General features: G+C 38.2%; 2 protein-coding genes across 4 annotated transcripts in view; one reads left to right on the top strand and one right to left on the bottom strand.

The window, feature by feature from the left end:
• Positions 1 to 973: 973 nt before the first annotated feature.
• Positions 974 to 4749, bottom strand: LOC133633805 (piggyBac transposable element-derived protein 4-like). Its single transcript, XM_062026517.1, has 2 exons — positions 3224 to 4749; positions 974 to 1632 (listed from the first exon to the last, which is right to left on the bottom strand). Exons 1-2 carry the CDS (start codon positions 4436 to 4438, stop codon positions 1198 to 1200), a joined length of 1650 nt encoding a protein of 549 aa, XP_061882501.1. The 5' UTR covers positions 4439 to 4749; the 3' UTR covers positions 974 to 1197.
• The window catches only part of LOC133633807 (actin-related protein 2/3 complex subunit 1B-A-like), a 32106-nt gene continuing 22697 nt past the window's right edge, over positions 4712 to 14120 (top strand). For 2 of the 3 annotated variants that reach the window (XM_062026521.1, XM_062026523.1), the window contains exon 1: positions 13639 to 13956. The gene's annotated coding sequence lies outside the window, so the exon portion shown is untranslated. Of the gene's footprint in view, positions 4824 to 13638; positions 13957 to 14120 lie in introns of those variants that run through there. The other variant, XM_062026522.1, reaches the window with a different exon arrangement.

The following is a 14120-nucleotide window of genomic DNA, read 5'->3' as shown; positions in this document are numbered from 1 at the left end:
TATCAGTAGGTGGCAGCCGGTAGCTGATTGCTTAGTAGATGTCGGAAACAGCGGGAGGCAGGGTGCAGGTAAAAAGATGTCTAATGCTTAAACCAAAAATAAACAAAAGGTGAGTGCCCCTAAGAAAAAGCATTGAAGCTTAGGAAACGCTATGCAGAAGAGAAACTAAAACCGAACTGGCTACAAAGTAAACAAAAACAGAATGCTGGACGACAGCAAAGACCTACAGCGTGTGGAGCAGACGGCGTTCACAAAGTGCATCCGAACATGACATGACAATCAACAATGTCCCCACAAAGAAGGATGGAAACAACTTAAATAGTCTTGATTGCTAAAACAAAGCAGATGCGGGGAATAGCGTTTAAGGAAGACATGAAACCGCTACAGGAAAAGCCACCAAAATAGGAGTGCTAGACAAGAACTAAAACACTACACACAGGAAAACAGCAAAAAAGTTCAAATAAGTCAGGGGGTGATGTGACGGGTGGTGACTGCACACCCACTTTGAGACAATAGCTATATTGATGCATGCTTGGTTATGCTTTAAAGTCATATCCAACAATTGCGACAGCGACTTTTTACTGTCAACTGAGTTTTTTTTTTTTTTTTTATGATTTCTGCTGGTGGTGTGCCTTTTTCAATGAAAAAAATGTGCCTCGGCTCAAAAAAGGTTGAAAAACACTGCTCTATAAGACTCAAATGTTACAACACAGGTATCGTAATCCACTCATTTTTAAATGTTAACAGTAAAACATTAAAAATAAAATGTTATCAAACAATGAACATTTATTAACACACAAAAGTACTGTTTAGTTCCAGTATCAATTCTCGGGTACCGGTAATTGGTATAGTATTGGTTCAAAAGCGAATGCTACACATCCTTACTGACAACCCCAACAAGTTATGTTCGTTACCCGAGTATGCAAAAAAAAAAAGAAGTTTTTTAAAATGTCAATGTCTAAATCAACTTCAGGTCTATCGGTCAATATAAAGTTTTGTTCATTTTTTTATTTTACGCCCCAGTTTTTAATGGCAGCAACAAAATATGCAATATTTTCCCAAAATGAGTTTGAAAGTGAAATATATTTGGGTAATGAGAGCCTCGAATAGGCAAATAATTCATAACACTGATTTTGATGTAATAATAATTTATCAGTAACAAAAACCTAAACAACAACAAATGGACACTGAACAGACTCACAGGCAACATTTGTAACAGACCCTCTTGAAATGGTCGTTACATGTTGGCTTCCCACACGTTGAGCACTGGGTTATCACCCTCCTTCTTTGCGTGCACAAGCAGCATTGTCTCCGCTTCCTTGAGGGCCCAGGCCGGGCTTCCTCCTCCTCCTCATCCTCCTCTTCCTTCTTCACCTCCACCTCCTCCCCTTTAGCCCGGACTGCAAACCCTTCCCTCGGGGGGCGGCTCCTGTTAGCCATCGCCGGGGCAACGAGGGCTCTGCCAAGGGTCTCCAGGAAGACGCGGCGCCTGTAGCCCTTGTTGGCGTTCCATTCGGGGTTCACCGACGTGAAGATGACGAATGCATTGAAGCACGACACGTCGACCATGTGGTAGAAGAGGGTCATGGGCCACCTGCGTGACTTCCTCCTGCAGGTATAGGTGGCGCAAGCCTGCGAAAGATCCCACATGAATACATTCAGAAACATTCTTTTATAACTCGCTACTGTAACGGTCTACTTAATCGGTACCAGTTCTCAATTTAGGTACTTTTTGTGAACATTTATTTTTTTATGGCAACATTTAAAACATGTTTAAAATTAACTGCTCATGGTAATTGCTTTTCAGTTGTTATATCTGGTTTTATTATAACATTTCTGAGTCATATTGAGCAAAAAGGTCTTTTTTTTCTACTAAGAAAAATGCACTTGTTATTAGTGAGAATATACTTATTTTAAGGTATTTTTGGGTTCATTGAGGTTAGCTAATTTTACTTGTTTTAGAAAGTCTTGACAAGCCGAATTTTCTTGTTCTATTGGCAGATAATTTTGCTTAGTTCAAATAAAATACCCCTAATTTTTGTATTATTTTTTTTTCTTGTTTTTGAACACTGACTTTTTGCACTGTGATTTAATTTATAGAAAAAAATTGATTGCGATTCTTATTCATCCTGACTTGAAATCAATTAATAATTTTAAAAAATGTATTTAAGAAATATATATACACTACCGTTCAAAAGTTTGGGGTCACATTGAAATGTCCCTATTTTTGAAGGAAAAGCACTGTACTTTTCAATGAAGCTAACTTTAAACTAGTCTTAACTTTAAAGAAATACACTCTATACATTTCTAATGTGGTAAATGACTATTCTAGCTGCAAATGTCTGGTTTTTGGTGCAATATCTACATAGGTGTATAGAGGCCCATTTCCAGCAACTATCACTCCAGTGTTCTAATGGTACAATGTGTTTGCTCATTGGCTCAGAAGGCTAATTGATGATTAGAAAACCCTTGTGCAATCATGTTCACACATCTGAAAACAGTTTAGCTCGTTACAGAAGCTACAAAACTGATCTTCCTTCGAGCAGATTGAGTTTCTGGAGCATCACATTTGTGGGGTCAATTAAACGCTCAAAATGGCCAGAAAAAGATAACTTTCATCTGAAACTCGACAGTCTATTCTTGTTCTTAGAAATGAAGGCTATTCCACAAAATTGTTTGGGTGACCCCAAACTTTCGAACGGTAGTGTATATATATTTTTTAAATTAAATATATAATGCATTTTTAATGTGTTTAAAGGCCGTCCCCATTAAACCAGAAGACATTTTTCTACCCTGTAATCTGTTTTGAAAAAGTTACATTCTATATATAAAACATTGCGAGAATCTGTTTGAAACGAGAATCGATTCTAAATCGAATCCTCACTTTAGGAATAAGTTGTATTAGGACTAGGGGACGGCGTGGCTTGGTTGGTAGAGCGGCCGTGCCAGCAACCTGAGGGTTGTTTAAAATGATCTGCTCATGGTAATTGCTTTTCAGTTGTTATATCTGGTTTTATTATAACATTTCTGAGTCTCAATTACAGTTGTAAGTCCAAGACGTTCGATGGCAGTGGTGTATAGTTTATGGTGCGTTGGCTAGTCCGTTGCGCCCTAAAAAGTGTTAGTACTCTAAGGATTTTACTTATTACGCACCAGCTATTAGTGGCCCTCAATGAAAACGGGTTTGACAACCCTGGCGTGATTGATGCATAACGGCGCTAACCTGGTCGAGATGGTCCGCAGCTCTCTTGCAAAAGGCATAGTCCAGAACCATCTGGGGTTTTCTTTTTACGGATCTCTCGACCTCCGGTGCGCGATGTTTTGTGCTCATGAGAAGCACATTTTTGCCCCTCTTGGGGACGTAAGACACCAGGGTCCTGTCGGATAAAAAGGCGAAGACGGATGAAAACACCTGCCTGTCCTTAGTTAGGAGTAGCTGCGGGGGAATCTGCGGCTTATTGTGACGAATGGTGCCCACCAGGGCCATCTCCCTCTTCCGGAGCTCCGCGGCCAGAGGGAAGGACGTGAAACAGTTGTCCGTGGTCACCGTGTGGCCCTCGAGACCATCGCTCAGGTCCAGCACGACCCTCGTTCCTTGGGTTTTTTCTCTCTGTGCTGGGGAAGACCTGCCGGTGTAGACCCGCATCTTCCACGCGTACGACGTGCTGACGTCACACAGGGCCCAGATCTTCAGGCCGTACTTTGCAGGTTTCGACGGAACGCACTGCTTGAAGGAACAGCGGCCTCGGAACGGGACCAGCTGCTGACCGACGCACACATCCCTCCCCGGGTTGAACATTTTGGGGAGGAGGCCACTCCATGTTCTCCAAAGGTCAAGGATCGGGGCCAGTCTGTCCTCCCCGTATCGGTCCGCCCTGGTTGGCCTGTCATCAAAGCAGAGCACCTTGTTTATTTGGCAGAAGCGCTTCTCGGACATGGTCGCGGCAAACAGAGCACGTCCGCTCTCTTTCCCCCACAAACTCTTGGTGGACTCGTGGTGAGACCTAAACACGCCGGACAAGATAAGGAGCCCCAAGTAGGCCCGCAGGTCCACCTCACTCACATCCTTCCATCCCGGGATTGCCCTCCTCCCCTGCAGGTTGGTGCAGCTCAGGATAAGATGCACCATGTCCTCGGTGAAGTAAAGAAAAAACGCACTCTCAGGGCTGCAGGTTCTGGCAAGTGCATAATAAGTTGGCCCTGACATCAGCACAGGCGGGTGCACATAAACCTGGGCCACCTCATGAGAAGAAGACCACAGGATCCCTTTAGTCTTAGACCTCCATGTTGTATCCTCCACGCAGCCGTCGTCCCTAACGTCATTCTCGTCCTCCTCCTCGTCGTCCGAGTTGAGAGACTCCTCTGTCGGCATAGATTCGTCTGAGTCATCCTGGTTGTCGGAAGAGTGGTCGGTCTTCTCCGAATCCGAAGACTCCATCAACGCAGCGCAATCGTCTCTTTATAGCTGCCGCTGGTGTGGACATTTAAAAAGGCCCGCAAAGTTCGCGCATGCGCCGGCCGAAAAAAAACCACCACCTAAACATCCAATGAGAGAAAGGAAGGGTCGGGGTTTTTTTTTGGTTGTTGCAACTTTCCAAATATAGACACGCGATGATTAAAATAAAAAACCCAGCAGTATTTAAATGGTTAGGGTTCAACAAAAACACATACATGAATAGAAATACTGCGACTTCACCAAACGGAAGTTGAAATGAAGAAATCGGAAGTTAGCAGGCTAGCTAGCCGGGCTACCAGGAAGTGCCATGTTAGCTGTAGTTTAAAGCGATGAACGGCATGCCCAGAAAGTTGGCGAAGTGAAAGAGGTACTTTTGAAATATTTTTTAGATTATCCTAAAGGAACCGTTTATTTTGAACATTTTTGAAACTGTATTAAACAAAACACATGTAAAATATCAAGAAAGTATCGTCAAAATTGACATAGTGGTCAGTGTATATTAGGGTCATTTATTTTTCGTTTTATTGAATGGCCATTTGAAAAACAAAAACGATTAATTTCTTTGAATTTAATAATATAATGCTAATAAAAACGTCATTTTATGGTGTCGAACAGCAATAACTACATTTTGAATTATTTCATTTTAATTTAATATTTCATCAACAAAAAAAAAATAATTTAAACAAAAACGGGTGTTTCATTATTTCAGCCCGGAAGTTTTTAATTTTCAAAGTAAAAGCTAATTACTACGGTGTCCACGTGTCTGTGACTTTGGCTAAAATGTATTTGGTGCGCTACACAGAGATTATTTTAAACATGGCGAACGAAGACTGACTTTTTACAAAAATATTTACGCACATATCAACAAAAACTGAAAAACAGACCAAACCGGAAGTATTGATTTTTAAAGACCGGGGACCTGGAGGAAAAAATACTGTACTGACGTGTACTGTGCGTGATTAATTTTGCCTTCACTTTCGTTGACATGTGAGTGGAGATTTCTGTGGATGTCAGTCCTTTTGTTTAAATATATTCTGTTTAGGGCTCAAAAGACACTTGGCACACGGGTAGCCCAGCGTTTACTTTGAAAATAAAAACATCAGTTGTCAGCATCATAGACATCTTATAAGTAGACGCAGCATTGGCTGCTGTGACGCGAGAAATTCGGCCGCCATCTTGAAGTGGTGATGAGGAGCCAAACTGACAGTTGACAGGTAGAAAACAACGGGCTGGTATTCAGCGTTTTCCTGCTCAAATGAGCGGACTGTTGAAAATAGGAATCATGGGATTACTATTACTATAACCTACGGTGGCGGCATGCCTTCAGTGTGCATATTGTATTGATTGATTGAAACTTTTATTAGTAGATTGCACAGTGAAGTACATATTCCGTACAATTGACCACCAAATGGTAACACCCAAATAAGTTTTTCAACTTGTTTAAGTCGGGGTCCACTTAAATTGATTCATGATACAGATATATACGATCATATATATATACTATCATCATAATACCGTCTTCACACATACGTATATAGTTCTCTGCAAACCTATGGTGGCATCATGCCTTCAGTGTGCATATTTTATATAGTTCTCTGCAAACCTATGAAATGTTCTATTTTGTCAGAATACTTCATTTGTATGTGAAAATCACAAAGAAATCTTCTGGGGTAGGATGACCCCCCTACAGGGGTTTGGTTTACAAACTTTCAGCCCCACCTAAAACAAAATTAACCAGCCGCCACTGGTTATGATGCATTCTCATTTTAGGCAAAGTATAAGACAATACTTTCTTAACAGTATAATTGTAACCAGGAATAAGTCTTCAAGAAACAATATTCAAATACTAACATTGTTGGGTAAGACAGAATTTGGTTTTATTCTGAATCCAGTGAAACAGATTGGTGGTTTTAGCTGATATAAAGACTTTCAGGTGTTTATATATGTTTATGTTTAAGTATTTGGCACACGCTTTTATCCAAAGCGACATACATAAAAAATACATATAAAACAATCACTGTAAACATTATCATTTAAGGGAAGAATGTAATACAAAATATCAATACAAAGTGTCAAAACAGCTGCTGCAGCAACAGAGATACAGTCTATAGGTCTCTAAGATATATAGATATCTAATGTATTCATACATTGTTTATGTAGGATATATGCATGTATATATAACCTAATCATATTGTTTCTTCAACTTAAAAATAGCTGACCGTTTTTTCCCCCTTCTCTGGGATTATATTCCCAGTTTTGATCTCGGACGTCTGGTCACTTATAGCATATAAGAATATTTTATTACTGTTAAGCAAACTATGAATAAAAAAACATGCCAAAACATGTGTCCTTTATCACAGCTACACGTATGACAAAAAAAGTGTGTGAAAATCAGTGGTATTCAGTGAGGTAAGATGAATTAAATGCGCTGACAGTTCATTGCTCCTGCCAAATGAATTGCACTGAGTGGAGCGGATCACCACTCCAAGATGGCGGCCCCGCGTCTCGTCAAGGCCAGTAGGCAGTAGCGCTCGATGTTGCTCTACTTAAAAGATGTCTATGGTCAGGATAGGGGGGAAAAACATCCGTTTTGGTTTGTTTTTCCGTTTGTGTTTACTCGGGATTAAAATGTTTGTTATATGAAATGTAAAATGAAAATCAAACAGTTTTTAGATGTTGTCATTGCTCTTTGACGCCAGAAAAGATGAAAGCTTTGTTTTTCAATGTGGTTTGTTTTATTCAAATGAAATTGAAATGAGCCAGCCGATTTTTGTTTTTAATTATCCATACATTAAGCAAAAATTAAAGGAGCAAAACATGCATTGAGCTGTAGTGGTAAAAAAAAAAAAAAACATTCTAAAAATAATTTACACTTTTGGTCATTACATTTTCAGGAAACGATTGTATTTTTTTAATTATTAATAGCATTTTTAAATACAGAAAAGCAAACACCCGGTCTTTAAAAAATGTAAAAACCGTTACATCTTAACTGATACTACGTGCCACTGTTAGATGTTAATAATTAAGCACTGACGGCATTTAAAATATTTGTTCAACTAAAACAAACCCACTGTTGTCTTTACAACCACCCACAAGTGGCACGAGCCTCCAATTACAAGTATGTGAACCCTACCTGGATCATAGTTTCAATTCATCCATCCATCCATTTTCTACCGCTTGTCCCTTTCGGGGTAACGGGGGGTGCTGGAGCCTATCTCATTCAATTTTCTCAGAAAATAGAACAAATTATTTTGAACTCAAAAAGCAAAAACAAATACTCCCCATTTACTTAATTCAAACCGTATCATCTTTGCTACGATATCATGATCTTAAACAATAGTAATATTAAACAAAAATAATTAAGCAAGTAGTACATGGTGAGTCTCTGAAAAAGAGCAGGAAGGAGCAAAGGCTTGTAATGTCCTGCCTTGTCACTCAGTTATAATAATCAGATTGTTTATCTACAACACAATACACAACAGTATTCAGTATATAATTACCGTATTTTTCGGACTATAAGTCGCAGTTTTTTTCTGTTGCGACTTATACTCAGGAGCGACTTATGTGTGAAATTATTAACACATTACCGTAAAATTATTAACACATTACCGTAAAATATCAAATAATATTAATTAGCTCATTCACGTAAGAGACTAAACCAGTGGTTCTTAACATGGGTTCGATCGAACCCTAGGGGTTTGGTGAGTCGGCATCAGGGGTTCGGCGGAGGTCAAAACACACCAGACTCATCGTGTAAATACAAACTTCTCCCTATCGGCGTATTACGGATACGGCAACAGCAGAAGTCAGACTGATTTGCAGGTGTCTAATTTGTTGTGAGTTTATGCACTGTGTTGGTTTTGTTGTTTGAACAAGGTGATGTTCATGCACGGTTCATTGTATGCACCAGTAAAAAAAAACATGGTAACACTTTAGTATGGGGAACCTATTCACCATTAATTACTTGCTTATTAACATGCAAGTTAGTAACATATTGGCTCTTAACTAGTTATTATTAAGTACTTATTAATGGCCTTATTATAACCCTAACCCTCTAACCCTGGACCTAACCCTAACCAAATAACTCTAAATTAAGTCTTTATTACTTAGAACAGGGGTCACCAACGTAGTGCCCGTGGGCACCAGGTCGCCCGTAAGGACCAGATGAGATGCCCACGGGCCTGTTCTAAAAAAAAAATAAAATAAAATAAAATTTAAATTTTTTTTATTTTTTTAAAATTTAAATTAAATCTACATAGAAAAAACACAAGATACACTTTCAATCAGTGCATCAACCCAAACAACCTCCCCATGCACACTCATCCACACCCACTCACACAAAAGGGGTTATTTCTTTCTGCTACCAATATTCTGGTTCCCACAACATAGACAACACATCTGCAAGGGACACAGTCCCTGAAGGCAAGGCAAGGCAAGGCAACTTTATTTGTATAGCGCTTTTCATACACAAGGCAGACTCAAAGTGCTTCACAGACAACAAAGTGAAATGAAAGAAAATAAAAGCAAAATTAAAATGCAGACAATAAAAATAAAAACAGTGCAGACGTTAAAAGTTAAAAGATTAAAAGATTTAGCTGAAAGCTAAGGTGAACATAAAAGTCTTCAGTCTAGTTTTAAAAGTAGTGAGAGTTGGGGAAGCACACATGATTGTATAGGCTGCTGGTCCACTAACATTTTCATTAATTACTATTTTTTCTGTAATTATTTTTATATTGTTTTACTTTCTTTTTTATCCAAGAAAATGTTTTTTATTTATTTATCTTATTTTATTTAATTTTTTAAAAAAGGGCCTTATCTTCAACAGACCAGGTTGTCAATGAAATTAGATTTGTTTAAAGGGTTTTTTAAACCAGGCCCAGTCCAGATAATGTCCAAGTCGGACTCAGCAACACACACCTTCATTCATGTACACAGAAAAAAATTAGGGAACGCAACAGATTGCATATAATTTATAAACAAAATTACATTTTCAAAATAAGCATTTATGTACAGTCCAGATTATGTCCAGGTCACTGAAATTAGGGAACACAACAACCGATAGCATATAATCTATAAACATAATTATACTTTCAAAATAAGCCTTTGAGGACTTCCCATCTTTTTTTTAATGTTTTTTGTCATCAATATCGTTTTCAACAATGTAACTTTCTAAAGTTAGAAAATACTGAATAAATGTTTTAAAGAAAGTAATACTAAGTGAATATCTGTTTTTGGCCTTAAAAATAAACATTTTACCGAGTACTATAATTAAATTGACTAAATCATGATTGTCAATGAACTCTCCTAAAATAACAGAGACCACATCAAGCTTCATAAACAAACCAATCCTTAAACACATTTTTTCAACTTCCCCCCAAAACAAAGACACAATATGACAATACCAAAACAAATGCAGGGTGGATTCAGGCTCCTGACAACAAAATCGGCAATCATCTGACTCTGTCATATTCCATAATTTTAACATTTTCCCTGTGGGTAAGAAGTTATAAATAATTTTAATTTGAAAATAACGATTTTGCACATCGATAGTGGTTTTGTAGATTAGTTTGAATATGGCATCCCATGGCAACGGGCAGTCAAAAAAGTCCTCCCATTTTCCATTTGTGTTGTATGAGGCAGCCTTCAAAGATTTCTTTATTAAATAAAAATTATATATTTTTCTATTTATTTTAGTTCCTTTTTGCCAACTAGAATTTCTTATTAGAGGTTTACAAACTAATAATTTAGTAGTTCCATAATGTATTATTTGTTTCCATCTTTTCCCAATTACTCCAGTTAGTTGATAAAATGAAAAGCTTGAGCAAGCATCACCATACATAGCTCTAAATTCATCATACTTCATAATTTTACCATTCTCATTGATAATATCATTGACAAAAATGATTCCTCTTCGAAACATATTTTTCCAAAAGAAAGGCTTTCCATCTATTACAATATTAGAGTTCATCCATATTAACTGCTGCAAAATATCGTCTCTTTTTTCTGGCACATAAAATTGAAAACACCACCATGAGTGGATTGTTTCCTCGCCATGTTTCCCAGCAGACTCTCTGGGAGGGGATCACTTGTAAAAAAAGGATACAATTTCTTTTGATACAGTACATGTTTTTTGTCCAACAGGACACTTGTGTACCACTCAGTGTTTAAATCCATCTTTGGAACAATTGATGCTTTTAAAGACAGACACATAGCTTCAAGGTTGAGAAGTTTCAGGCCCCCATATTCATACTCTTTGTACAAAACCTTTCTTTTAATCTTTTCTGGTTTGCCGTTCTAGACAAAATCGAAGACCCTCCGCTCATAAATCTTAAAAAAGTTTTGTGATGGAGCTGGTAATGACAAAAACAAATAAATAAATTGAGGAATAATTAACGAGTTGACAATAGATATTTTACCATACAAGGTTAGGGATTTCACTTTCCATAATTGCATAATTTTGTCCAGTTTTCTTAGTCGATTATCATAATTTACTGAGCCTAGATCTTCCAGATTTTCTGGGACAACAACACCAAGTATGTTAACTGGTCCATCTGTCCACAAAACAGGCACTTTGCATTCCATTCGAAAGGACGTTCCCTTTAGATTTCCGATCCTTAATATTTTACATTTATCATAATTAAGCTTAAGGCCAGATTGCTGTGAAAATATGTCCAAAAGATTAAGAAGGTTCCGCAAACAATGAGGAAAAATCTTATCTTTGTGAATCAGCCTTTTCTGACATGAACTTCATCAAAAACAAACACAGAACACGCCTCACTGATGCACATCTGCAAGACTCACTCAGAGTTGCAGTGTCAAGTTACACACCAGAGTACAACACACTAGTTAACAGCATGCAATGCCAGGCTTCCCACTAACTGACAAAGAAACAGAAAACAGATTTGGTGTCCAGTTCAAAGTGTGACATGATTTAAAAATTTGAGAGTTTACTTTTGTATTTTACATGAGTTATTATTTGTACAAACATGGTGCAAAGTAATTCATGATTTGTTAAAAAATGTTAGTGGCTAGCTAGTTAAAATGGGATATTGTGATTTCACAAGACTATCTTAGAAGTGATCATTTGAAAATGTTCAATTTGAAAAATGTGCACTTAGAGAAAATATAAAAATAAAGTGTTGCATATTGATATTTATCTGTTTCTATATATATTTATTGTGAGAAATCATTAAGATGATCAGTGTTTCCACAAAGATAAATATCATAAATTATTAATAATAACAGAGTTAAAGGTAAATTGAGCAAATTGGCTACTTCTGGCAATTTATTTAAGTGTGTATCAAACTGGTAGCCCTTCGCATTAATCAGTACCCAAGAAGTAGCCCTTGGTTTCAAAAAGGTTGGTGACCCCTGACTTAGAATATGTTCCCCTAGTGTCCAAATAACTCTAAATTAAGTCTTTGTTACTTAGAATATGTTCCCCATACTAAAGTGTTACCAAAAACATATAATTGTCTTGAATTTGAAAAAAAAAAAACATTTTATTTTTCACTAATGAAGGGTTCGGTGAATGCGCATATGAAACTGGTGTGGTTCGGTACCTCCAACAAGGTTAAGAACCACTGGACTAGACATATAAGATTTCATGGGATTTAGCGATTAGTAGTGACAGATTGTTTGGTAAATGTATAGCATGTTCTATATGTTATAGTTATTTGAATGACTCTTACCATAATATGTTACATTAACATACCAGGCACGTTCTCAGTTGGTTATTTATGCCTCATATAACGTACACTTATTCAGCCTGTTGTTCACTATTCTTTATTTATTTTAAATTGCCTTTCAAATGTCTATTCTTGGTGTTGGGTTTTATCAAATAAATGTCCTCCAAAAATGCGACTTATATATGTTGTTTTTTTTCTTTATTATGCATTTTCGGCCGGTGCGACTTATACTCCGGAGCGATTTATACCCCGAAAAATACGGTACATGACTCATGTATATATTAACACATCCACATATTTTCTAAATGTATGGAGGAATAAAGAATCTTTAGTATTTTACAGTGCATTACTGTGAATAGAAACAGCGCACCACTTTTGTTTTTGTTTACAGTGTACCTTTTATTTTTTTAATTGAACAATGTTATTGCTTTGTTTGTTTGGCCGGTTTACACAAATATTTAGTGACTAATGCGCGAGAAGTACATCCTCTAGAACGGGGGTCAGCAACCTGCGGCTCTTTAGTGCCGCCCCAGTGGCTCCTTGGAGCATTTTTAAAAAAGGATTGAAAATGGAAAAAGATGGGGGGAAAATATTTTTTTAGTTTTAGTATGTTTTTTTGTTTGAGGACAAACATGACATAAACCTTCCCAATTGTTCGAAAACCCCACTGTTTAATATGTTTGTGTGTATGCTTCACTGATGACAGTATTTGGCGAACATTGTTTTGTCCTACTAATTTCGGCGGTTCTTGAACTCACCATAGTGTGGACTATGACGCAACAGTTTGTTTACATCAATCAATCAATGTTTATTTATATAGCCCTAAATCACAAGTGTCTCAAAGGGCTGTACAAGCCACAACGACATCCTGTAAAATGTTCCACTCCTTTGTCTCATTTTGTCCACCAGATGTTTTATACTGTGTGTGAATTCACAAAGGTGAGCTTTGTTGATGTTATTGACTTGTTGGAGTGCTAATCAGGCATATTTGGTCAGTGCATGACTGCAAGCTAGTCAATGCTAACATGCTATTTACTAATGTTACTAATTTGCTAATGTTTTTTAATGTAAAAATGTGTAGAATATTACATTTCAACATTTCTGTCACCGAAGATTTGCTTGAGCCTGCGACACAGTCATTTTGATAGTAGGCTATTATAGCTAGACACTTACATCATGTGATGCCTTCATTATAACACTTATATACGGCTTTTCATTTTTTGCGGCTCCAGACAGACTTGTTTTTTGTATTTTTGGTCATATATGGCTCTTTCAATGTTTTGGGTTGCCGACCCCTGCTCTCGAGGGGGGAAAAAAAAGTCCCACCCTTGAAAAATGTGCAAAAAGAAGAGAATGAGCTCATTATTGCCACCGGCCTCCCCCCTTCCCTCCCCCCTTTTTCTCCTTGTTCTCTTTTTTTTTTGTACACACTAAGCCCCTCCCACTTCTTCTTTTATGCCTTTCATGCTTCACAAGTTTTTTGTGTGCCTTTCTACCTCCTTTTTTGTGTTGCGTGGGACACCATTGTGCTCCCTGCCAGCGTCCCACTGAGACTAAGTCCTCCCCGTGTTTCCCCCCCTCTTAGGTAGCTGACACCAGAGATCTTTTCCAGCCCAGCTCAAACTTCCTGTCGGCTCGCTCCTCCCTCGTCCGCTCGCTCGCTCGCCCCAGCCCAGCCGGTCTCTCGCTCGGCTCACTCGTCGTTGGCGTTCGCGTTGACTGGCCAGAGTCCGCGAGCTGAGAGCCCCCCCCGTCCCGCTCCTCGGACCACCCTGACCTCGCTGCCGTCTTCTCTACTTTCCCGCCTTAGGGGTGAGTATGCTGCAAAATGCTGAGCCAGCACTTCTTTGACTAGGAATGTTTTGTTCTGGGGAAAGATGCAACAGGCACTCCCAGGACAGACACAGACTATTTTGTGTCCAATTGTTTGCTATCATCATTCCTCTGTCAGTCTGGATGGCATGAACACCTCAAAT

The sequence above is a fragment of the Entelurus aequoreus genome, linkage group LG18 (genome assembly GCF_033978785.1).
Source record: "Entelurus aequoreus isolate RoL-2023_Sb linkage group LG18, RoL_Eaeq_v1.1, whole genome shotgun sequence".
Lineage (NCBI taxonomy): Eukaryota > Metazoa > Chordata > Actinopteri > Syngnathiformes > Syngnathidae > Entelurus > Entelurus aequoreus.
This window is presented reverse-complemented; position numbering and strand designations above follow the sequence as displayed.